The sequence below is a fragment of the Taeniopygia guttata genome, chromosome 19, assembly GCF_048771995.1.
Source record: "Taeniopygia guttata chromosome 19, bTaeGut7.mat, whole genome shotgun sequence".
NCBI classification, from domain to species: domain Eukaryota; kingdom Metazoa; phylum Chordata; class Aves; order Passeriformes; family Estrildidae; genus Taeniopygia; species Taeniopygia guttata.
In genome coordinates this window covers 7,081,048-7,105,934 of record NC_133044.1, presented here as the reverse complement: position 1 = coordinate 7,105,934, position 24,887 = coordinate 7,081,048, and the positions used below count along the sequence as shown (strand labels likewise).

The following is a 24,887-nucleotide window of genomic DNA, read 5'->3' as shown; positions in this document are numbered from 1 at the left end:
GTTTACACCCAGCTGCCTCCAGGGGACCCAGGACACTCTTCTGCAGCACTTTGGCTCATTATTTTCTTCAGAACATTTCAGGGATGCTGATGGGCCTTCATGATGGGCCCTGGGAAAGGAGCTGAGGGCACTGATGCCTTGTGAAGGCTGCTAGAACAGAGACTAGACAGAGTTAAAGAACAAAGTTTATTTATTAAAAGGCCTCAATGGATCCACCTTGGGCACTACAAGAGCCCAGCCAGGGCTACACCCAAAATGAACCAAAATGGTCACAAAATGGACAAATGGTCATGGAGTCTCTCACTTTTATAAGTTCTGCTCCATTTGCATATTGGAGTTAATTGTCCAGTTCCAGCTTTAACCCATGCAGTCCCATCCTTCCTGTTTTTCTCTCTTCAGCCCACATTGTTTGTGCTTTTGGGCCTGAGCTTTGGATCATTTGTCCTTGGTCCTCAGCTAGAGAAGGAATTGTTTTGTCTCCCTGCTCTGTGCAGAGAGCTCAGCATTCCCTAATATGAAGCCCAGACCCCCACACTAAGGCAGCAAAGAATCTGAAAAACAGAAAAGCTAAAACCTGAGGCACCGGCATTAGCCCAGGATGGGGCTCATGGATATCTGCAAACAGCTGGGAAGCCATGGTGAGGTTGTTTTAGGCTCAGTTACTCACACTGGAGATCTGTGCTTTGAACCTGCTCCTTTGATTTACCTGACCCTGTAAAACAGGGAGGTGAGAAAACCTCTCTGGTGCTGAACATGCTGTGAGTGTGCTCCCCTGAACATGCCCTCTATTGCTTGACTTGGCCCTAAACTCATACCTGGGGACACCTCCTGTGTGGGGGAGGCTCCACCTGCCAGCGTGGCTGCATTGATGAGGTGTCCTTTTATCATTAGCAATAATTAATAATAATAATAGCAAGCTCACCTCTGTTTGTTGCCAGAGGAAACGTGGAAGGCAGAGAAGTGGGTGGTAAGTGGAGCTGTTGCATCTCTGGTGCTGAATGATGCCTGCTGATTCCTCCAGCAACTGTTGCTTCCCTCTCCTGGGGAACAACACAAATAACCAGAGGGAAATTAAATAGAGAAAAAACAATTATTTTGTGACAGGTTGGAGTGGAACAGTTTTCCCTGCACTTGCTTTCTGGAGGTACTCAGCAAGTTCATGGAGCTGAGGAGAGCATCACGTCTCTGCATCCTAATTAAATCCTGGCTTCTCCCTGCAGCCAGGGAAATGCATTTGCCAAACCAGTTTTATTTATTTATTTACGTATTTACATATTTATTATGTTGCTTTTTGACTTCAGTGTGGGTCATTAATAATGAGGATCAGAAACAAGCATCTCTGAACTCTCTCCTTGGCTGGGGCCAGGCCCTGCTCTTGTTCCCAGGGATGCTGCCCTCAAAGGTGGGCTGTGCTGGGAGGGCCAAGGGGGGACTGGAAGAGCTTGGAGAGAGGGGAATTTTATTTTTTTTTTCAGAGTTTGAGGGATTTGTCTCATTATAGCAGCAAAAGAGAAACTGGAAGGATTTTGAAAGGCAAAAATCACTAAAAATAGAGTGTGGGGGACTTTTATTGCTCACTGGGGTTTTATTACTGAGCTGAGCTGTGATCCCAGTAAGGCACAAGGCTGGTGGCTGAGAGCTGGCTGGGAAGGGGTGGCAGGGACAGCCATCCCTGCTCAGATCCTGCCCTGTGGAAACTTTCCAGGGCAGGAGTGGAAACCTTGACCCAGCTCCTTCTCTGCTCCAAGAAAAACACAGGCACCTTCTTAGGGACAGGCTCAGCGTCTCTTGTCTCCTAGGGAAAGGAAGAGCTGGAGGAGGCAAACATGGAAAAGGCAGAGGAGAGCTGGAAGGATTTGGGGCCAGCCAGGAGCAGTGGCTGAGCAGGGATGGGTCAGAGCCTGTGCCAGGGGGCTGGAACTGGGACAGAACCAGCTGGTGGGTTTCCAGGCTGGGCACGAGGCTTGTACCAAAAATGTGCTGCCTAATGCTGTGTTTCCACCTCTCCCCCTGGCAGATGTTCATCATGGAGAAGGTGGAGGGCACCCAGTGCAGCCTGCACGAGTTCAGCATCACCGGCTCCACCTACGCCCCCGAGGGACAGATGTGCGTGAGGTCCCCTCCCCTTCCCGGGGACACTGGGTGGCCCTGGGCTGGCAGCAGAGCTGGGGAGGATGGGAGGGTCAGGGCTGGGGAGAAAGGAGGGCTTTCCATGGTGGTTTGCAGTCCTGCCCATGGGGATACCCACTGGGTGATTGTACTGTGCTGTTCATGGGGAGCAGGGCAGTGGTTTCCCTGTCCCCCACTGGATTTGGGTGGTGCTCACCCTGGCTCTGCCTTCCCCCTCCTCAGCAGAGGGGCTTCCACACCCTTGGCTCTCCCTTGCTTAGCAATCCCAATAAAACAAGGCCACCTGTGAGCCAGAGAAGGTGCCAAATGTGGGAATGGTGATGAAGGAGGCTTTTTGCAGCAGGAGATGACTCTCCATGGTTCTGGAGCCTGCAGTTTTGCTGTTGACTAGTGACTTTACCCCTGCAGGATGCAGGGCAGGCAGCTTGTCTAGGAGCCACCAGCAATGCTCAGGGGGACTTGCAAATGGCTCAAACCCCACAAGGAAAGTGGTCCCTGAGCCCTGTACCCACAGCAGGGATGGCTCCCGTGGCTGGTGTGCCCCGAGCACGATCCTGCTGATGGCAGGGATTGTCTCAGGGCAGACATGGGCTTTGCAGAGCTGCAGCTGAGGGCAGGGAGTGGAAGCTGGGGGCTTTTCTCTGAAGTGTCATCACACACATGGGGTTTTCTGCTTTTGTTTTCTTTTATTCCTGTTCTTTGGAAGAAGGTGATGTCCCCCAGTGTGGCAAAGTCTGGGAAGAAGGCGGATGAGAAGCTCAGCTGGTGGTGGGAGCACTCCCTGCTCCCCTTTGCTTTGCTCAGTGATCCCAGACACATTTGTCAGCCTGGTCCCTTCTGCTCATCCGTGGAGCAGCTGTAATTCATCTCAGCCACAGACTAAATTTCATGAATATTTATAGAGCCAATTTGATCCTTGGCTAGGAATCTCCATTAAAAACTGAGCCAAGTCATAAGCTGGTGTCAATCAGTGCATTTCAGCCAAAACTGAGGAGGACCTGGGGGCTGAACTTCTGCCTGACAACCTCTGAAGCTCAGTCCCCTATCCTCTGGGGGCTGCATTCAGGGCCACTCTGTTGGTCTGCAACGATTTGTGTTGCTCTTGAGTTTTGCTTTAGCCCCGTCCCTGTATTGTGTATTAAGAGGGATGTGTGGGCTTGCTGAGAGACCCCCCCCTTTCCCCAGGGTTTGCTTTAAGCTGGCCTTGGGAGGGGGATATTTCCTGCAGGACCCTGGGTTTGCTCACACAGCACCCAGCAGCAGCACCTTTGCTGATATTTTTCCCAGCACATGGGTCTGACCCTGCAGGGGCTGCTGACGATGGAGCTGTAACCTCCCATCCCTTCCCAGCAATATCCAGGGGATCCCATGCTGCAAAAGCCATGCTTGCTGTGTCTGCAGCTCCCTCCTCCACCCACTGTCCCTTCCTGTGAGCCCAGGGCCAGGCAGCCTCTCTGGGCAGGGGCAGTGGATCTCCCTTCCCACTCACAGCCCAGTGTGGCTTCGTCTCCCTCAGCAAACAGATTTTTCAGATTTTCTTGGCTGCTCCGTGTTTTCCACTCCCAAGCTGTAACAAGGGCTCCAAAATGTTCTTTCCATTAGGAACCAACAGTGGAATAAGCTGATCCTAGTAAATGCCTGACAAATTATTTTTCCAGCCAGCAGATGACCAGCTGAGCTCTAACCTGCAGTTACCTCTGCTGGAACCAGGATAATTTTTAATTTCCTTCAAAACCACTGCTACCATTCCTACCACCAGGCGAGGAGAAGCTTCTGGCTTGCCTGGAGTGTTTAGGGCTGCTCCTTTCCATAGCAAAGAGCTGCTATTTAGGAAGCCAAGATCACAGTTCAGCACTTGCTTGGAAGCAGTCACAGCAGTGCAGCTGTTAAAGCTCTCTGCTGCTCCTAAATGCTCCCTTGGGTTCCCTCTGGAGTGTGAAACAGCATCACAGGGAGGAGAAGGGACTTGCTGTTGCTTCCACAGCTCCTCTCCATGCAAAGCAAATGGAAACCCCTGAGGGGGTGGATGTTAACATGAATTTCTTTGCCCCTTTTCTGGTCCATCAACTTAATCATCAGCCTGTGAGCAGCCCCTGCTTGCTCCTTTGAACTCCTCTGCAGCCCCCGTTATTCTGGGCCACTTCCAGAATTTATTTGCCTCCTGTGATCTTTTATTTGCAATTTAGTGCCACCCCATTTAATAAAGTACAAAATCTGAACTCAAGGATTTATTGCCAGCACTGGTGCTTTAACTGGGCTTTTGCTTCCTCTTTTGCAAGAATTATATGTAGGCTATCTATGCCCCTAGAAGGGATGTTTAGGGTGGGCTAAGTGTATGGGAAGGTGTGAGCTGGTGTGAGGCTGTTGGGGTTGTTTTCTGCCCGCAGCCTGAAGGACGAGCAGCCGGTGCAGTGCGGGCAGTACGACGGGCTGGTGGAGCTGGCCACCATCTGTGCCCTCTGCAATGACTCCTCGCTGGACTACAATGAGGTGTGGGGGCAGGATGGGGTGGGGGGATGCTCTTGCTGTGCTTCAGAGCAAAGCCAGTAGAGTTTGTCCCTTGGGATCCCCTTCCCTGGCTTCAGCTCATCCCAAGGGGATGCTCTGGTGTGGTGGGTGGCAGCAGCAGCATGTAGAGGATGTGCTCTAAGGCTTAAGCTCTTTTTTTCTGCCCTCTAGTCCAAAAAAGTCTATGAGAAGGTGGGGGAAGCCACTGAAACAGCCCTGACATGCCTGGTGGAGAAGATGAATGTCTTCAACACAGACCTCAGCAAACTCTCCAAGGTGGAGAGAGCCAACGCCTGCAACTCAGTGAGTGGGGACAAGCCCCTGTGAGCTACAGCACTGAGGGAGAGGAGGGAGAGGAGGGATTTAGGATGTCTGATATTTGGGCAAATAAACACTTGCAATGATCTAAGGGACTGATTTGGCACAAGGATGCAATTTCCAGGCTCTCATGGTGAGCTGTTTTTGGAGCTGTGGCCCTGGGGGGCTGATGCCAGGGCCTTGAGGACCAGCCTATGTGGAGCTTTGGAGCAGGTGATTCCTGAGGCTCCAACTCAGTCCAGTCCCTGCTCAGGCAGGAGAGACCCTCTAAGTGATAGCCTCAGCTCTGGCTGCAGATGGGGAAGTTTGGAGTTATCTTTAGTGCCCAGTTTGCACTGAGCAGTCACCCTCCAGCATGAGCCAAAGCCTATTCCCCAGAGCCTTGCCTGCCCCACTGACATTTGATTCTTGGAAACATCTATTTTTGAGATGAAAGTATCTTGTGCTGGCTATTCCCCTACTCCAGTGTCTCCCTGTCCTTCTGGGTGAAAACATGCTTTATTTTGGGTCTGTATTTCCTCTGCTTTAGATCTTACAATGTCTTTCCTTGCTCAAAGGGCTCTCTGTTCCTACATTTTTCCCCAGGATAGATCTGTGCAGGTTGTAATAAGTCTCCTGACTCTTTTCTGATACAGAAAGCTTGTAAGCCATGTCCCATCCTTCCTGGCTCTTGTGGCTGCCTTTCTCCTCCCACCCCAGGGCTCAGCAGGGCTGTCAGCCAAGGCAGAGAGCACCAGCATCCCTGGCACGTCCTGCTCAGCCCAGTGCTGTTCCTGCAGGTGATCAAGCAGCTGATGAGGAAGGAGTGCACCCTGGAGTTCTCCCGGGACCGCAAGTCCATGTCTGTGTACTGCACTCCCACCGGGCCTGGCAACAACTCTGCGGGCAGCAAGATGTTTGTCAAGGTAGGGGTGGCACCTGCAGGGCCACCAGCCCCCACACCCAGCAGCACCTGGCCTTGCTGATGCTCTGCAGCTCCTCTCACACTCTGGGGAATGTGAGAGGAGATGCAGAGCATTCCCTGCAGTTCTGGAGGAAACTCTGAGCTGCCTGGGGATCCAGGATCCAGCAGGCAGGCTGGTGGGGTCAGGGCACATCTTTGCCATATTGATTAGGGAAGAAGAGGGTGAGATGCTCTAGAGAGGGGCTGAGTGTGCTGGTGCTGGGGCAAGGGAGAGCAGAACTCATACAGAATTTGGGCACTTGCTTTTATTAAAGGCTTGGACCCTCTGGATGCCAGTAATACCCAAAGGATGATGTCCAGTTTTCCACTGTAGCCAGAAATAAAATAGTGTTTCATAGGGCATTTTCTTCCCAAGAGAGGACATGTGGTGGAATTTCTCCCTGCTGACTCTGAGAAGATTTGGATATTGTTGTTCCCACTGGGAGATTATCTGGGTTGGTGAACTCTGCCCTCCAGGTCAGGCTGGGACCCTCTGAAACCTCTGATCTGTGGCCCTGGGTGAGCTTTTTAAGAGGTGCAATAGAAGGATTGCAAGTTTAATATAAAAGAGTAATATCAGGGTCCTTTGTAAGGTCAGAAAGGCTGGAGTGAGAGGCTGGGATGCTGAAGGACATGTTTTCCTGAATTGCAAAGGCATCACAAGCATCTGCTGAGTATTCCACATTTTTTCCCTCACAGATTTACAGCCCTCATCCCTTGCAGGTCGGAGGAGAGATCTGTGAGGCAGGAGTATTTTGGGAGGATATATGGGTTTTTCAGGAGTCAGCTGGCTCTCCAGCAGCTCTTGGTGACCTGCCGTGGGTTCGTGCCCGGGGTGTGATCCCGGTGTGCTCGGTTGGAGGCTGCCATCTAGTGCCCTGAGCCACAGGGCCGGGATGCGTGCTGGAATTTTGGGGAGATTTCCTCTGCCTTTGCCCAAACTTGGCGCCTTCCCTCCCTCTGGCACTTCCTGCGATCCTCCAGCTTCACTCCAGCCCCTGAGCCCCCCTCTCCTCCGCAGGGAGCCCCGGAAAGCGTCATCGAGCGCTGCACCCACGTCCGCGTGGGCACTGCCAAGGTGCCGCTGACCGCCCCGGTGCGGGACAAGATCCTGGGCAGGATCCGGGACTGGGGCATGGGCATCGACACCCTGCGCTGCCTGGCCCTGGCCACCCACGACTCGCCCGTCCGCAGGGAGACCATGCAGCTGCACGACTCCGCTGCCTTCGTGCACTACGAGGTACGTACGGCACCGCAGCCTTGGCCAGGAGCTGTCTGCCTCCTTCCCAGGGTATCCCCATGTACTCCCAGCTGTCCCAGCAGTATTTGCCCTCTGCGTTCTCTGTGGGCAGTGTGGGCTCGTCTCCTCTGCAAATCTCAGGGGCTGATCTGAAAGGATAACAAGCCCCATCTCACTGAGCATGTTTTCCTGTGGAGTGACTGCTGATAGGGCCATTGTGAGGATGGGGAGGAGGGGAGCAAAGAAAAAGCATGTGAGGAGGAGCAGAGGGGATGGGAGCATCCCACTGGATTGGGGCTGTAGAGTGCATCCACGGGGCAGTTGGTAGGAAACCTCTTGGAAGTTTCTTCCCAGGGAAATCCCTGTGAAGCCCAGGGTGGTCACAGCAGCAGGGGTGAAGTGGATGCATCCCAAGGGGTTAATGTGGGTTTGGGGTGTGTTCCTCCCACCCAGAACAACCTGACCTTTGTGGGCTGTGTGGGGATGCTGGACCCTCCCCGCAAAGAGGTCACCTCCTCCATCGAGATGTGCCGCAAGGCCGGCATCCGCGTCATCATGATCACCGGTGACAACAAGGGCACGGCGGTGGCCATCTGCCGCCGGATCGGCATCTTCTCCGAGACCGAGGACGTGTCTGGCAAGGCCTACACGGGCCGGGAGTTCGATGAGCTGCCCCCCGAGGCGCAGCGCCAGGCGTGCCGGGAGGCGCGGTGCTTCGCCCGCGTGGAGCCGGCGCACAAGTCCCGCATCGTCGAGTACCTGCAGTCCTTCAATGAGATCACGGCCATGGTGAGCCCTTGGTGACACCCTGCCAGCCCCTGTCCCCTCCGCCCCACCTGCTCGGTCCCTGGCACACCTAACCACGCTGTGTGCAGACAGGCGATGGCGTCAATGACGCTCCGGCCCTGAAGAAGGCAGAGATTGGCATCGCCATGGGGTCGGGCACGGCCGTTGCCAAGTCAGCTGCTGAGATGGTGCTCTCTGACGACAACTTCTCCACCATCGTGTCGGCCGTGGAGGAGGGCAGAGCCATCTACAGCAACATGAAGCAGTTCATCCGCTATCTCATCTCCTCCAACGTCGGGGAGGTCGTTTGGTGAGAGCCTCCCACACTGGGCACCATGCTGCAGTGTGGGGACACATCCCCTGGGGCAGGTGACCTGCAGTCGGCAGCATGTAGTGCCAGACTGGTAATCCCAGGCACCATGTTTCATTCCCCAAGGGCAGGGAGATTTTTTTTTTGTAGGTTTACAATCCTGCCATCCTGCAGGACCTGTTCTGTCAAAATATTGCTCACTTAGGCTCATGCGAGTGCCTGATCTGGGTGCAGATATTTGTGCACAGACTGCTGTCACCCAGTCACAGCTATCCCTGCCCGTGCCCATTCGTCCCAGTCCTCAGCAACATCAGCACAACCTTGGGATCACTTGGGCATTCTGTGCCCTTGCATTAGCATGGGTGTTTGTGCTGGGAATGGGAACCTTTGTAGTCTGGGGACATCAATAGTTGGGTTGCAACTGCAAAGCAAATTTTAATAGCAAGAGAAACAAATTTTAGCTGCAAAATTCAGTTCTGGGCTTCAGGTTCCTTATCGGGAGCTGTGGGTTGGTCTGCAGGACTTGCGGTGGATATTCAGTTTGGGGCTTTGGATCCAGATGTTCTCTCCCCCTTGCATGACACAGAACCTCGACTACCCAGAGCTTGTCTCATTTCATACCTCTTGTTTTTTCCCTGCAGTATCTTCCTGACAGCCATCCTGGGCTTGCCTGAGGCCCTCATCCCTGTGCAGCTGCTGTGGGTGAACCTGGTGACAGACGGGCTGCCGGCCACCGCGCTGGGCTTCAACCCGCCCGACCTGGACATCATGGACAAGCAGCCCCGCAACCCCAAGGAGCCGCTCATCAGTGGCTGGCTCTTCTTCCGCTACCTGGCTGTGGGAGGTGAGCGCTGCCGGGCTGGGTGGGCACTCTTAGGGTGTGCCGGGGTGTCCTGGGCGGGGTCCCTCTCCGGGTGCTGGGGTAAGGGTGTCTCTCTTGGCCACAGTGTACGTGGGCCTGGCCACAGTGGGCGCAGCGACCTGGTGGTTCCTGTACGACGCCGAGGGACCGCAGGTCTCCTTCCATCAGCTGGTGAGTCAGGAGGGGAACCGGCTGACAGCTGGGGCAGATGGGTGAGCTCTTTCTTCTGTGTTGGTTGTAGCATTCTCAGATTCCTAGTGGAGAAGACAGTAATTTAAAACAGAAGCAAATTCTCTCCCTCGGGCTGTTTCCAGCCTTGCTTCTGCCAGCCACCAGCATGGTAGTGAAAGTTTCAGATTCAGAAAGATTCAGAGAAGCTGAAAGTAGTTTCTGTGCCTCATCCCATATTGGAAGGGATCTGTTCTCACATTACATTACTGCAGCTAATGTGAAAACTGCAGGGTAGGGGGAAAGCAGGTGCTATCACATCCCAATGGCACATGCAATGCAAGATGGATTTCTGATGGAGACACATGTGTGCTCAAACTCCTTCCTAACTGCACCTGAGAGCCTCAAATCCACTGTCCAGCCATACCTAAGGAGGACAGGGAGACACTGGAGTAGGACAGTAGCCAGCACAAGACATTTTCATGTCAAAAATAGATGTTTCCAAGGCCCAACCCCAAGAGAAGCTGGGTCACTGTAGGCAGTTTATTGGTGGGATATTTAACAGCAACCCAGTTCATCCCATGCCCCCCCAACCAGTCGACTCTTCCTCCTCTTTCCTGCCTTTCCTGCTGCTCTGCCATGTATTTACCAGCAGTTTCCTGTGCTGACAGAGGAACTTCATGAGGTGCACTGAGGACAACCCTATCTTCGAAGGAATTGACTGTGAGATCTTCGAGTCACGATACCCAACGACGATGGCTCTGTCTGTGCTGGTGACAATCGAAATGTGCAATGCTCTGAACAGGTGTGCTGGCCACAGGGCTGCTCTCTTTGCTCTGTGCATGACTGATTTTGTCTCTTTGAGTGTCTGTGGGTGGGCTGAGGCTGAGCAGAGTCGTTCAGAGCATCCTCAGAGGGGACCACTGGGTTTTCCATAGAGAAACTCCTCCAAGGCAGTGTGCTGTAGCAGTGAAGGAAGAACTGGATCTGCATTCATTAGTGGTTTGGTCATTAATGATCAGCCCTAATCCATGCATTGCTGGTTGTATCCACATCCAGTTTGCAGCAAAGCCTGAAGATGGACAGCCTGGAAAAGGAAGGATATAGCATATGGCCTTGCACGTTAGAGGGAAATGAAATTCCCAGCATGGGCAGATGTGGGGAGGTTTCTGGGGCTAACGCTGTCCCCTCACTTTCACAGTGTCTCTGAGAACCAGTCGCTGCTGCGGATGCCACCGTGGCTCAACATCTGGCTGCTGGGGGCCATCATCATGTCCATGGCTCTGCACTTCCTCATCCTCTATGTCAAGCCCATGCCTGTGAGTGCCCTCTGTCACCTCCCTGTGCCTTCTGTGGACAAGGACATCCTTGGAGCAATCTTTGGGTTGGGAAACTTCTGGGATGGCTGTTCCCAGAAGGTGCCCTCAGGGCCAGGTCCCATGGCTCAACCCCTCATGGAAAATAGGAGTCATTCTGCCCCATGAGCCAGGAGTACAAAGCTCTCCCTATGGGCAATGCAAAGGCTCTAGCTATCTCCAGAAGGTGGTTCAGTCCTTTAGGAATTGTCTCCTTTGCTAGGCCGAGGATGCCTTGGTTGATGCCCAAATGTGCTTAAGATGAAGTATGTTTGTGTAGCCAGGACCTTGCATTGTCCCTTGTCACCTGCTAAGCACCTGTGACCACATAAACACACAGTCCTACCTTGTGCCTCACTTTCCCCATCTGCAGGAGAGGTGAAGACCATCATTTTTTACTCATCTTGGCCGAGGTCCACCTTGGCAATCCTTGAAGAAATCCTCCTGTTTGGGCTGTCTGGATCCTCCCTCTCTATACCAGGGATGACCCTCTCTCAACCATTGCAATAGAACAATGTGACCCTTAAAACAACAAAATATCCCACCTGCTTCCCTAGTGACGTGTCCAATCCTTTCCTCCCTGCAGCTCATCTTCCAGGTGACCCCCCTGAGCTGGCCACAGTGGGTGGTTGTGATGAAGATCTCCCTGCCTGTGATCCTGCTGGACGAAGGACTCAAGTACCTTTCCCGCAACCACCTGGATGGTGAGCATGGTCTGCACCCCCCTGGGTTAGGGTGGCTCTGTGGCACTTTGCTTGGGGCTCCTGGTGGCTTTGTGGACATCTCTCTCTCCTCCTCTTCTCGTGTGATGTCTGCACTTGCATGTTCACCCACCTTTGCTGTGCAAAGGGGCTTCTCCTGCTCCATTCCTTCCTGGTGCCACGCCTGGCAGAGCAGTTGGTGATTACATCTGCTTGAAATGCTCCCTTTGGAGCTGGGGCATTAGATAAATCTGCCACAGGTTATTAATTCAACTCCTCTCGAACCTCCAGGAACTGGATCCCTTTGCTTATGAAGCAAAACAAACCAAACACTGATTTATAACAGAAACCCTTTCTTTTTTCCTCTCAGATTTCCACCCCTCTCTGTCCATCCTTATTTTGTGTTGGCAGCCTCTATGCTGTGATCAATTGAGAGCTGAGCACCTTAAAAACTGGTTTTGATGGGGCTGCCCTTGACCAGCCCCTGTCAGGATGCAATCCCTTGGCACAAGCAGAGGAGAAGCAGCTCCTGTGACACTGGAGCAGCAGTTCCCGTGTGCTCCTGGGCTCCATGCTGTAAATCACAGCATGCCTTTGGGCAGCCCTCCAAAGAGATGATATCATCTTTCCTTTCATTTCTTGCAAAAGATGTTGCTGTGGGGGATATCTCAGCACTGAGTTAAGCCCACGGGTTTTCCCAGCAGTGGCTGCAGGCCCAGGGCTGCTGAGCAGTGCTGTGCCTGCCACAGGGGTGGCCCCTCTCCAGAAAACAGGATTTATTCATCTTTTGGGGTGAGCTTGCCCTGGCAGTGATAGCAGGGAAAAGAAGGGCAGGAAAGGCATTGTCCTTGCTCAGAGAAGCTCTGTGGGCAGATGAACAATCTGAGTGTGAGGACTGGATTTTTTTCCACACCATCACCTTGCTCAAACTATCTTTTCACCCCTTAGGCCACCTGTGTCATAACAAACCCCTCTTTTTCCCTTCACGCTGTAATAACGACCCAGAATATCTGTGCAAAGCCACTCTTGCCTTTCTGGGCTGAATGCAGGTCTGGCCAGCCCTGTCAAGGAGGGCTCTGGGGCATTGTAACAGCTGAGTTTGGTTTTCATGGAGCAGGGCTTTGCATGTACCTGGAAATATGGGGTGGGAAAGTATTGCAGGCAGGAAATGATCACCCACAGATCTCCCTTCCCATCAGTGCGTCCTGGTGTGCAGGTGGTGCTCGTGTCAGCCTTTCTTCCTGTGTTGAGCTGATGCAGAAACTCAGAAATTGCTCAGAGAAACAGAGGCACAGGGCTCCTGTTTTTACAAACCAGATAGAAATTGTTTCTAGCCTGTTTTTATTGAATTGTTTTATCTCTCATCAGACACCCAGGTCTGTTTTATCCCACAATTACGAGCCTGTAGCAACAATTCTACAGCACGGCACCGGGCTGGGGTGTAGGAGAGCTGGTTAATGTTGCATCCCATGCATGCCCTTGGTCTTCACTTCACCATCTGTGGTCTGGGGCTGAGTCTGTCTTTCTCCCCCACTTTGTATTTCTCTGTAAAATCTCAGCACTATTGGAGGAAGCACTTTACTTTGGCTCTGCCTGCACAGCTCCAAGCACAGCGAGATTTCTGGTAGGCACACGATTCTCTCAAGTGCCATCACAGCAGCACAGCAGCTCAGTTTTCTCCTCCCATGGCACACTCCCAATGTTTCAGGTTCTCTGAGCTTCCCTCATCCCCACAGTCGTGGTGCTGCTGATGCTCACGGGTTGCTCTGTCTCATGGATCCAGGGTTTCCCATGCAGCTCTTCTATCTTGGCTGTGTGGCAAAATCACCACGCTTAAATCATCAGACTTGAAAGAAGTAATTGAAGCTCTTCATCTTCCTGATTCCTCTGGCCTTTGAAAAGGAAAGGAAAAAAATCCAAAAGCCACTTTTATGTGTGGTCTTGTGATTTTTTTTGCCAGGCATTCTCAGGACAGTAGGACCCAAGTGGAGCGGGGAGCACCAGTTGAATACCTGCAAGACTCCAGAGCAAGGGTTGGCTTTCTTACATGTCTCATCCCTGGATGCTGTGTCCCTGTGCTTCCTGCAGTCTTGCCTGTGTGTGGTGGGGACCTGCATGGAATGTGTCTGGGTGAACATGGCTTAGATATAGAACAGAGATACGATAATAGAGCCAAGAGACTCTACTCAGATCTCCTTTCCCACAGTGTCTCTGTGTTTTGCTTCAAAATAAGGCCTAACAAGCCTGTGAAGTAGCTGTTTGATGGCAGTTTTGGCCAGGGGCCAGGCTAGCACTTGGTCTCTGCAAGATAGTGCTTGGGACCTTCCAAGGGATGGCCAAGGGTGTTCAGCTGAGGAATGCAAATGTATAGCTGCGAGTTCTGCTGATTCAGGAATTGCATGGAAAAGTTTCTCCTTTGATGAGATTTAGATAAGTTGTGTTTCCATTATGCTGGATTCTCCTTGTCCTTGAAGTGGCAGAAAGTTGAGACTCTTCAGTTCTCACTGTGGTCTCAGTGCTTTGCATTCCTCTCCCCATCTCTCTGCTCACTTCCAGCCTTTCATTTCTCATCCTTTGCATATCTGGCTGTCTTCATTCCTCTCTGGCCCCTCTGAGGTTTCTGCTGTCTCAGTTTTGGGAGGTGATGTGAATGTGAGAGTGAGAGAATGTGCACCACTGAGGTTGTCTTTTGTGAGCTGCAGATGTTCTGGTCAGGAATGTGGAGATGCTCTCAGGGGTCTGTCACACACTGGCAGGCTTACAAGGGCTCATCACCCTCAGGTATCTCTTGCTGTAATATCTTTAATATTTTCCATACTCTATGCATTCAAGTGTTTGTTCTCTCAGAATCCTGTGGCATGCAGGAGGAAGGTTTCCAGGCATCTGTGCCAAGGCCTTGCAGAAGTCTCTCTGTCTCTTTTCTAAGTGGTTCTCAAGAAGTATCAAATATAGGGAAGACACTGAGATAACCCCAGTGCTCACGTTGCTCTGTGCACCATCAGCCCACTGCCAAGGCCACCCTGCTCCCTTCCTGCACTGTCCCTGCACCTCCTCATGTCCACCATCTCAAAGCAAGCCCCTCACAGGTGTTGGAGTGGCTGCTGTGTTTGTTCTCAGCATGGTGAGCAGCAGGCCCTGTCTGGGTGCTGAGCATCACCATTTCTCATCTGTGCTGTGGTAAAAGCAGGGGCAAGATCACAAAACAGGTGTTTTCTGCAACACAGCTACATGCCTGCCCTGACAGCAGCAGGGCCACTGAAAATCAGGAGTTTGGATGCACAGGAATTGACTTGGTGCCTTTTGTGGCAGATTAGCATTTAGGCAGCTGTTTGTCCTTGTGCCCAGTGAGGACAGCAGCCCCCGGGGTCATTTTGCAGGAGGTGCAAGATTCCTGTTCCTCTCCCATGGGCAGCACCGTGCCCTGCAGTCTCCTGCCACTGCAGCTGATGTCCATGTGAGGTTGCTCCCTGGGGTGAGCATCTCCACCACCGAGGGAGCTTTGGCCCCTTCTCAGCAAAGCTGGCATCAGCTTTAGGCTTCAGCACCCTCCCAGAGGAGAGTGGCTGGCAGAGGTGGCAGTGCAGTGACAAGTGCATCACACTCCCTGCCAGGGGCAGATGGAGCTCTGCATCTGAGACAACCCAAAATTTGCAGAGAACAAAATCTCCGTGTTCTATCACAAAAACCCCTCCAGCATATAGCAAAAAGGAGCTGTTCACCCTCACTTTCCCCATGCACCTGGGTACGAGGGAACCTCCTGAAAGTCCCCCAGGAGCTGAGGAGCTGCTGCAGCTGCCCGTGTTCCCTGCAGAGGAGGCAGGCATCCCTGGCCCTGGCACGGCAGAGCGGGGAGCGAGCGCCTGCGGCCGTGGCCTGCCCTTGTAGGGTAATCTGAGCATGGAGCTACCTTGGCTGGGTGCTGGCAGAGGAATGTGTCCCCGTGGGCCAAGTATTCCCTTGAGCTGTGGGATGCTCTGCAGGAGAGCAGCGCTGCACCTTCCAGTGCTGGAATATCCACATGGGATTTTACAGCTCTGTTGCTTTTTGTTTTTATTTCCCCCTCTTGCCTTGCTTTCTGTTTTTATTTCCCCCTCTTGCCTTGCTTTTTGTTTTTATTTCCCCCTCTCTCCTGTTTTTCATACGTGTCCATGTGTCACACTTTAGAAATGGAGGAGCAGAGGGAAGCTGCCAGTGTTGCTGCCCTGTTATTGCAGAGGGATGGGGGGACAATTTCCCTTTGGTTTTCTCCTGGGGCCCGGGGTCTCGGCTGAAGCTCAGGGTGCCCTGGTGTGATGGGGGAGACGTGCAGTTTTTGGAGCTACAAGGGCTGCAGCGTTTCCCTTGGTGAAGGAGGTGAGCTGGGCTGGCAGGGGGAGCCTGCATCCCTCCAGCAGCACCTTTTACAGGAGCCCGTTAAGGGAAGACAAAAGCAGTAAGGAAAAACCTCCCCAAAAGCCTCAGCTGTCCAGCGGGGAGCAGACCTTGGAGGAGCTGAGCTCACATTGTTCACTTGCTGGTTGGCAAGTGCTGAAGGGCTGTGACACCCCTGGTGTGAGGCAGCATCCAGAGGGACTGTGACCAGCCCATCATCCCTGCAGACAGTCCTACATCCCCCCGTGCTCCTGTCACCAGTGTGAGGGAAGGACAGACAGACACTGACGTGCAGGGACCTGCATATGTGGGAGCTGGACCCTTGGCTGTTTGCAGGGCTCTTGGAAACACCTGACTCACCCCATGCCAGGACTGTGTTACTTTAGAGACCTGGGAGCAACTTTTTGGAGAGCATCCACTGTGGTTAAAGACTTCAGCCATGTCCCCTTCCTGTCCCTGCCTGCCACATGCCATGGCATCCTCCTCCCTGTTTGCACAACCATGGGGTGATGTGTTTAGGGGAAGTGCCATGGTTGGCAAATTACCACTGGTGTGTCACCTGGTGGGGACTGTTCAGCTGCTGGAGGAGAGGGAAGAGAGGCTGCTGCAGCGGGGAGGAGATTAATTTGATTATTGCAATGATATTTAGTACAGTGCAGTTGCCAGCATCCCTGCCTTACACCAAAGCCTGCAGTGTCATCCAGAGGGATGCTGCCATCCCAGCAAACCATTTTATCCCAGGACACAAGGGCTGGGCTCTGCAGCCAGCACTGAAAAAAAAAATGTTGGCAAAAGTTGCAAAAAAGCCTTTTGCCTCTGTCTTGCCTGTTATTTATTAATTCCCCTGAAAGCTGTCGGCACCAGGGCTGGCAGCAGGCGCGGAGCCTCGCGGGTAACCCCGGGCAGGACCCTTATTTATCAAGAGCACAGGAACAGCAGTCCCCAGTGAAATGTGTTTTGTGATGTGTGCAGCGATGAAAGATAGAAAATACAGTCAAAAGATTCACGATAAGGGATTTTTTAAACTCTCCTTAGCAAGTGCTGCTTCTGGAGGGTTTTTTTTAAGGAAAAAGATGTGTTCTGGGTAAACCAAGCTACCCCAGGCTGGAGGGCAGCTGCTGCCTCAGGGATCAGGGACACTCCTGTCAACTGCTTTAAAACTGGGGATCTAGTTGCTGTAAGACAAATTCTGGCAGGGATTTTGAGGCTGTTCACATGGAATTCAAGCTGGATGCCATCACTTTCCTACAGGCCATGTGTTGTCTGTTACTTTCCCTGTCCAACCCTATGCATCTGGAGGGAGGGAGAAGGTAGGAGGGCAGCCCTGGGACAGTGGCTGTGATGAGTAGGTTGGTCCTTGCTCATTGTTCTGAGGTATTTCTGGGTGTAGGTACATGGGTAGTGTGTGTGAGTGGTGTCAGCCCATGGAGCAGGATCCGTGTCTCTGGCTGCAGCAGGGCTCTGGGGTGGCTGGGAGGATGCAGTGAGCTTCCTCCTCTCTGAGCCACTGCTTTTCCCTGCATCATGCCTCATTAGGAGCAGTAAGGAGGGATCCTGCCTACTCACCTTCCCTCATGGCTCCACCTCAGGCTGGATATTAGGAAAACGTTTCTTACAGAAAGAGTGATAAGGTTCTGGAATGGCTGCCCAGGGAGGTGGTGGAGTCCCCATCCCTGGGTGTGTTTAACAAAGCCTGGATGTGGCACTGGGTGCCAGGGTTGAGTTGAGGTGTTGGGGCTGGGCTGGACTTGATGATCTTGAAGGTCTCTTCCAGTCTAGTCATTCTGTGAATTCTGTGAACTTGTCTCTTTTCCTAACTCTTGCAGAGATCTTCCTCATTCAGGGGCCAGCATCCTCCTCCTCCTCCTCACGCAGGCTGAGCTGCCGCAGCTGCAGTCAGGCCAGCTCTGTGCAGACAGAATCCCAGATTCCTTCTGGGACCAACCCAGGAGCAGCCACTCTTGGTAACAAAAACATGGAGCTGGTTTGCTTTCAAACCCTCACCAATACTTGTATTTCTCTTTTTTGCCCTTTGTTTCAGGAGAGGAGGACAAGAAATGAACGACGCGAGGGCGACTCTGAACTAGAGGATCCCAAACTTGTAACTCGGACTGAAGTCTTGCATGCATGACCATCGCTAAAGCCAGCAGGACATGCATGTGTCCGACTATCAGACAAATGCGGGTGAATCGTCACAAAGAAAAAATACTGATTTTCGTTTTGTTCTGTAGCTTTCTTTTTCCTGTACATATGAGTGCAATTACTGGACAGCTGGCGTAGAGTTTGGGGATGGAGCTGTGTGGATCTGAATCATTGTAACATGGTTCCTTGGGATTTGTTCTTGCCAAATTTGAGACCCTCTTTCCAATTTTCACCCTGACTGAGTGAGCACGGGCAAGGTGGCCTTCGTGAGAGATTAAGGCAGGAAGTTGGGATTTGAGGCCACATCCCTCAGTGGGATGGGATGCACAAGGCAGCTTCAGGGGCTGGGAGGGGCTTGGCAGTGTGAGGACAGGGAGAGAGGAGGGGGGCTGAGTGCTGGGGTGGTTGAGCCTTGATGATGTCCATAGTGTTGCTGCTGGTGTGCTCTGCTCCAGTGGCTGCAGCAGCTGGGCAGAGCTTCAGAGTGTGTCCAGCGTTGGTGTGAATCTCATGGACGTGTGTTTGTACATCGAGGTCAGGTGCATGTGGTGGAAGGCGAAGTTCTCCCTATTTATCATGCTGTCCTGTTTGATCCCTGCATTATGGAAAGCTCAGCACCTTCTCAGGCTCATCCAGCACCAAAGCACGACTAAGTCTTGTCTGTTCTCCATCTGGCATCTTGCTAGATCCCGTCTGCACTATATAGGGCAGTCCTTCTCCTTGCAGGGGCAGCCATGTGAAGAAAACCAAGGGAATGCCCACCTTGCATTCCTCATGTCCACCACTCCTTCCTGGTCACACTTTCTTTTCTCAGTGAATTTTTAACTATTTCCCTAGGAGTAGTAGAGCTGAAGTGTTTAGGAGCACGTCCATGACTTGATGTGCTCTGCTTTGGAGAACATCACTGACTTGCACAGGGCATCCCTGCCAAGGGATCACGATGGGAATGAATGTATGCTTGTACATAACATGGTCTTTCTCCATGAGTGGTGTTTGTTGTGGCATCCCTTTTTGCAAGGCACCAACTTTATCTCGCTCTCTGGGGATTTTTTCCTCAGCAGGAGTGAGACAGTCTTCAGTGAGGATTCGTAGACCAGGAGTGGATTTTGGGATCCATTAAATTTATCTTTCTTCATTGACCTGTCAGCTGAGAAGCTGATAGTGGTTGGTTTCTTCTCCAGCTCTCCAAATCCTCCCTTCTGTTTTCCTCACGGTCCCCTAGGATCCATCCTGATGATATTTAGTTAGCCAGAGCCTGTATCTTTCCTTTCTCTTACATTCCAGCAACAGCACTAGAGCCAGGGTCTGGGATAGCATTTGCTCCTTTGCTGTTGGGTTTTTTCTTCTGCTTTTTGCCTCTTAAAAGTGTTTTTCTGTATCATCTGGGCAAGAGCATCTCTCCTTCCATACAGTAGGTGCCAAATATCACCCCTCCTTTCTTTTCTCCATCACCAGCATTGAAGATGAGCAGAGCCCCCAGACCAATGGGAATGTACAGAATTGTTATACTACTGAGCTGATTTATTGTACAGAAAACCTTGCATGAAATGTTGTTACTGTATTTAATATATAATGTATTCAAGGAATTTTAATATGGAGCTCTTTAAAAAGATCTTTATAGATACTCTGTGGTTAGAAGATTGTTGCTGATTTTTTAAATCTCACTATACTTTGTCTTGAAGAAGTTTTATTTTTCAAATGTGTTCTCTCTAAATGATTTAATCAGTTGATCCCACGGGATGACCAACTCCTCTTCAAAAGTTTTCACCATGGATGAGACCCACCCTGATGTAGAGGACCAGGACATGACCCAGGTACTGTATAAGCCTTCAAAAAAAGGCTTCAGTAAGACTAATGCTGTAGACATGCATTTGCTCTTCCTCAAAAGGGAGGATTTCATCTTATTTTAGTACAGGTCACAGAACTAAAGAATTGTTTAAGTTGGGAAAGACATCCAAGATGGTTGAGTCTATCTCCATCGCTCTGTGCAGAAAAACAACGAGTGGGAATTTAGTCCAGTTCCAGCTCAGTGTCATCAGAAGAAGCAGCTTCTCTGTTTCTCTGAGGCTAACAGCCCGTGTGGGAGAAGCTGGGCTGGATTCAGAGGCTGGGCTGGATTCAGAGCATCCCAGCCCTGCTCAGAGGGTCCAGCAGCTGCCCAATGGCATTTCCCTGGTCCCTTGTGCCTACAGGAACCTGCTTGGTCCATCCATCACCTGAGTTACACTGTTTTCCCTGGACTTAATGGCTGGTGGAGGATTATGACTTTAACCCAAATGTGTGTGGTATGGAGAAGTTTCTTGTGTGAAAGCCCAGGCAGTGTCAGTTTGTTCATGCATCACTGAGTCACAATTGTGAGTTACCAAAGCCTGAGACATCGTGGGCAGGAAACCACAATTTCGTCCCAGCTTGTTCTTTCCAGCAGCAGCAAATTGCATTTTATTTCTATTGTGAGCCTTCAGATCTACCTAGAAAATAGCCCAGGTAATCTGCACTAGAGCTGCCTGGAGCAGGTGGCCCCCTTGTTAGGAGGGACCCTTTTGACACGTTCCCATTTCCCTTCTGAATAGTTGACCACGTCTCTTGTCTCTCCCCCCATCCTTTAATTATTTAGAGTACAGGTTTCACTCCATACTTTTGATTACAGAGGCTTATGCTTCAAACATCTTAATGAAGTAGAAAAATATCCATAGATGTAAGTATTTTTTCCTTTATTCTTGAATGAAAGGTCAGGATAAATCACAGAGTAGTTATTTATTGCATGTATGCCAGCAGCAGCATGCTGGGAGCTTTTACAGGCTGAAACATGTTCTTTTGTAAACCTGGAGATCCCAGAGCCAAGACCATCACTTTGGGATAGGCTCTTGTGTCTTACCAAGGCATCTGACTGTGCAATACAAGGGAGATGGACACTGGGTGGCTGTTTTGCCCTAAAGCTTTTTTAAAAAGCAGTTTAGGGGAAAACCTCTGGGATCCTTGCTTTTCTTGACAACAGAGGTTAGAAATTATTTCCTTTTTAGTTTTATTTTGATGGTGCTGCCTGGCATCTTCTAAGTCTATAAATAAAACTCAGGTCTTTCCAGCAAGACCTTTAGCATTGGTGGGCTGCTGTGACAGATCCTCCACAAGATGCAGGGCTGGATGGCAGCATGGGATTATGATTATCCATGAGCACTTTATATTCCTTCCTCAGGGGCCAAGCACCATGCTGGGGTACAGCCAAGGTGGGAGGGAAAGGTCCTGTGTTCCTGGGGCAAGCACCAGGGGGATCAGCCGTGGAAAGTCTTTTGTACTGTTTTGGGGTACTGTGTCATTGCTGGATGAGCTCTTCCCCCTGTGGTGTGTGATCCCATAGGGATCCCACATTGGAAAAGGAAAAAGAGCAAAGTGCTGCATCCTGCATTTTATTTGTGTCGTGTGGCCCAGGTCTGGATGAGGTTTGTGTTTGTGTGTTTGGGGTTTTGGCACTGTGAACGTTCTGTGTGTGTGTGTTTCTGGTGATGCTCTGCTCAGCCAAGGCTGGATGGCACCACCAGGCACTGGGGAGGGCAGTAGGAGGGACAGGCTCTGTGGAGGGGCTGGGGGAATTCGATCCTGTAGGAGCATCAGATCTGGGATTGAGTTGGAGTTTCTGCTCATGGTATGGATGGCAGAAGGAGGAGCAAGAGGAAAACTCAGCATTAATTTTTGGTCCTTCTTTTGTACATCAGGTTGATAATACTGCTTCCCAGTCAGGGTCCTGCTCCACCAAAACTTATCAAATAATGATTTGAGAGTGCAGGGGCCCTGGCTGAGAGATGTTCATGAGGTTCAGTGACCTTAGCTTTACATCACTCCTGAAACTCAAAGACACCCAAGTTCCCACTACCACTTCCTGGGACTTCCTGGGATTTTTGTACCATACCTGGCATGGCCATCACTTTGTATAAATGATGCCAGAGATTCAGTCCCATCTGGGCTTTTTTCCTCCCACTTCTGCAGTGGCATTTTCTGCCAGGTGAGACAGCCTGGGAGTACCAGCCAAGGAGAGGGCTTTACCCCATGCAGATCTTGTGTGGCACAGTTTGGGTTAGGATTTGCAGGGCTGCAGTGAGGAGATACAGGGTAACTTGTGCTCCCTGGACCTGTTCTTGTGGTGCCATTCAGCTTTTGGTGTGAGTGGGGCATTAAATGAGCCAAAATCTGTGTGTGCCTGGAGTGATGGGCACTTGGGACCAAGGGGAGGGCAGCCACTGAACTGCCAGCAGGTGCCCTCAGTGGCTTCAGTCTGGGAATATGCTGATTTTTTTATGTGAGATGCCAGAACAGCCAAATGTAGAAATCTCTGAGATTGTGCTTCGTAGTAAAAGGTAAATTGTTATATCTTGGGGGGTGGGAGGGTGTTATCTGAGGGACAGAGCTGAAAGAAATGAGGTTTCCTATTTTATTATATGAGAGATATTTTTCCACTAAATTACTGCTTCCTAAACCATGTCCTTTGTCTGACTGTAAATAGCCAGGTGTGCTGGGAAGACGTGGGAAGGCTCCTTGTGGTCACATCCATTCAATCCACTCTGTTCACACAATATTGGGCTGATTTGTTTTATACTTAGAAAATTACAGAAATAAAAGCAATTTTACTGGATGACTGAGGGTTTTTTGTCTATTTCATTGTGGTTGTTTTACCTTTTTTATTTTATTATTTTTGCTTTTCTTGTCCCATTTGTGGCTGATTTGGGGGACATTTGGGAGCCCATGGAGCCATACGGGAGTGCCTGAGGGCATTCTTCAGCCATAAAAGGAGTTGTGCTCACCAGATCAGGATTTCTTGTGGGTTTTCAGAGGAGCCAAACTAGAAATGGAGCTGAGCTTGTGCCTGGCATGGGATGACAAAGGCAAAATGAGCGGAGTGGCATAATACAACTGTTGGGAATTTTTACATTCACTCTTGGGGCACAAGAATACAAATAACAGTGCTAATTTTGACTGTATCCAGAATAGTCATCACCTTATCTCCACCAGCTGGGAGGGGGGAGGTTTAAATAAGCCCTACAATAACCTCTACAAGAAATAATTGTGAAATAAATAATAATTAAATAACTTGGCCTCCTCTGGAGGGATGGCACAGGGCTTGGGGCCATGTGTTTCCATCTCTGCATCACCCAGAACTCTGCCCGTGGTGATGTTTGAAGCAGAAAATCCTGATCCAGCTGCAGGTCCTGTTTTGGAGCAAAGGTGTTCATGGCCACATCTACCCTTGGTGCTTTTTCTCTGGGATGTGGCCCCACACGTTCCTTCCCAGTGCTGTGAGCAGGACAAAGGTGGTGCACAAGGTAAGCCAAAAGCTTTGTAACCCACAGGGGGTTACAAAGAGGGACATGGGATACCCTGGCACATGTTGTTTTTGGGAAAGGGCCATTGCTTGGCCTCCTCTTTGCTGGTGCAGACTGATGCCAGACAAGAGGAACACCACTGCCATGGCTGGAGGTGACCCTCGAGCCAGTCCCCCATACTAGAAATGCTGCCTCAGGTCACAGAGGTGAAGGCAAAAACACCCCAAATTCCCCACCTGACGTTGTGGCAGTCCCTGAACCCCTGGCTACCATCACCTGGGACTGTGCTTGTCTTTTGAAGGCATGATTCAGAAAACAGCTGTTACCCTACCAAAAAAATCCCAGGGGACCCTGTATGCCGTGGCACAGGTCCAGCCTCCACCCTGGATGTGCATCCACATTTCTGGAGGCCACAATGGCCACAGGGCCACTGACACCTTTTGGTACCCCCAGCACCTCGGGTTCGCGTTTGCTTTGGCATCAGCTAAACTGAAGTATTTCCAGGGAGATGTGTTGTCACAGCAACTGGGGATGGAAATGCCACTTTTGAGGGGTGAGTACCACCAAAAACATCTTGTGCCAGGGCATTGCAGCACGGGACAAGTGCAGAGCCGAGCCAGCCCTGCTGGGAAGGAGCGAAGAGAGGTCAAGGACAAGTTAAAATTGGAAAGAAAACTGAACATGCTGTTTTGTAGGACCTTGCTTGCTCTCATCTGCCAATGTTTTTCCACCCTCCTTTTCCCATTGCCAGTGTTGCAGTGTAAGCGCCTCCTGCAACTGGTGAGGGCAAGCCAAAATTAGTGGGGAAAACCACCAGCTCTCAGGGACTCTTCTTGGCAGCCTTGACCACAGCAGGTCCCCTCTGCACCCACCATCATATTTTAAATCTTGCCTCTGTGTTACTCCTCCCATCCCTGGATCTGCAGCGTGCCACACATTTTTGTGCTGAAAATCAGAGCTCCGTGCTAGATGCTGCCAAGCATGACTCTGGGTGGTGTAATGAGCTTCATCTATTATTTTTCTATTTTCTTTCCCCCCCATCGATGTCTGAGAGCCTGGAAATACCTGGTAGCTTTTATGCCTTCCACAGTGGTGCTTTCCTTGGTGTTGGTGGGCTTGAGGCCCATGCAGATGTTTTCAGAACCCTCTTTGTGCTCCAGCAGTTCATGTCCCAGCTCAAAGCAAGGAAATGCACTTGCATTTCCAAATGTCTCCCTCAAAAATACCAGATGTTTCATTTTTCTCCCAGCCCCAAGCACAGGCTGAGTGTGTTTAATGGGCAGGGGGAAGGAGTTCCTTTCACAGCCGTGGATGGACTCCTGTGCTAACCCTGCACAACACTGCCAGGGATGCCCTTGCAGGGTCACCAGCCCTCAATGCCCTTGGCATCTGGCCCAGCTGGAGCTGGAGATGCTGGATAAGGCCAAAGCCTGGCACTGGGGGCCTGTCAATGCCAGCTGACCCAGGAGAGTGTTTGGGAAACCTGGCCCTAGGTCTTTGCAATCTCAGACACTAACACAGGGGCTTTAGAGCCTCATTTGCTCTTTCTAGCTCCATTTTCCCCTCCCGTGGGCAGTGGAGCTCAATGGGCTCATTTTTCTTGTCTCAGCTTGGTGTTAGAGTCATAGAATCACAGAATGGTTTGGGCTGGAAGGGTCCTTAAAGATCATCTCATTCAAACCCCCTCCCATGGTCAGGGACACCTTCCACTAGACCAGGCTGCTCAAGGTCTCATCCAGCC

General features: G+C 51.2%; 1 protein-coding gene across 2 annotated transcripts in view; it reads left to right on the top strand.

Annotated features, from left to right (window-relative positions):
• Positions 1–22,458, top strand: part of ATP2A3 (ATPase sarcoplasmic/endoplasmic reticulum Ca2+ transporting 3) — a 51,580-nt gene extending 29,122 nt beyond the window's left edge. The window contains exons 9-22 of one of the 2 annotated variants that reach the window (XM_072937270.1): positions 2,018–2,106; positions 4,518–4,620; positions 4,810–4,941; positions 5,736–5,861; positions 6,921–7,139; positions 7,593–7,928; positions 8,015–8,235; positions 8,877–9,079; positions 9,183–9,268; positions 9,937–10,070; positions 10,467–10,584; positions 11,207–11,324; positions 13,282–13,354; positions 17,734–17,922. In XM_072937270.1, coding sequence (XP_072793371.1) covers positions 2,018–2,106; positions 4,518–4,620; positions 4,810–4,941; positions 5,736–5,861; positions 6,921–7,139; positions 7,593–7,928; positions 8,015–8,235; positions 8,877–9,079; positions 9,183–9,268; positions 9,937–10,070; positions 10,467–10,584; positions 11,207–11,324; positions 13,282–13,354; positions 17,734–17,779 — 2,004 coding nt within the window. In that variant the 3' untranslated portion in view covers positions 17,780–17,922. Of the gene's footprint in view, positions 1–2,017; positions 2,107–4,517; positions 4,621–4,809; positions 4,942–5,735; positions 5,862–6,920; positions 7,140–7,592; positions 7,929–8,014; positions 8,236–8,876; positions 9,080–9,182; positions 9,269–9,936; positions 10,071–10,466; positions 10,585–11,206; positions 11,325–13,281; positions 13,355–17,733 lie in introns of both variants that reach the window. The other variant, XM_030288253.4, reaches the window with a different exon arrangement.
• The last annotated feature ends 2,429 nt before the right edge of the window (positions 22,459–24,887 follow it).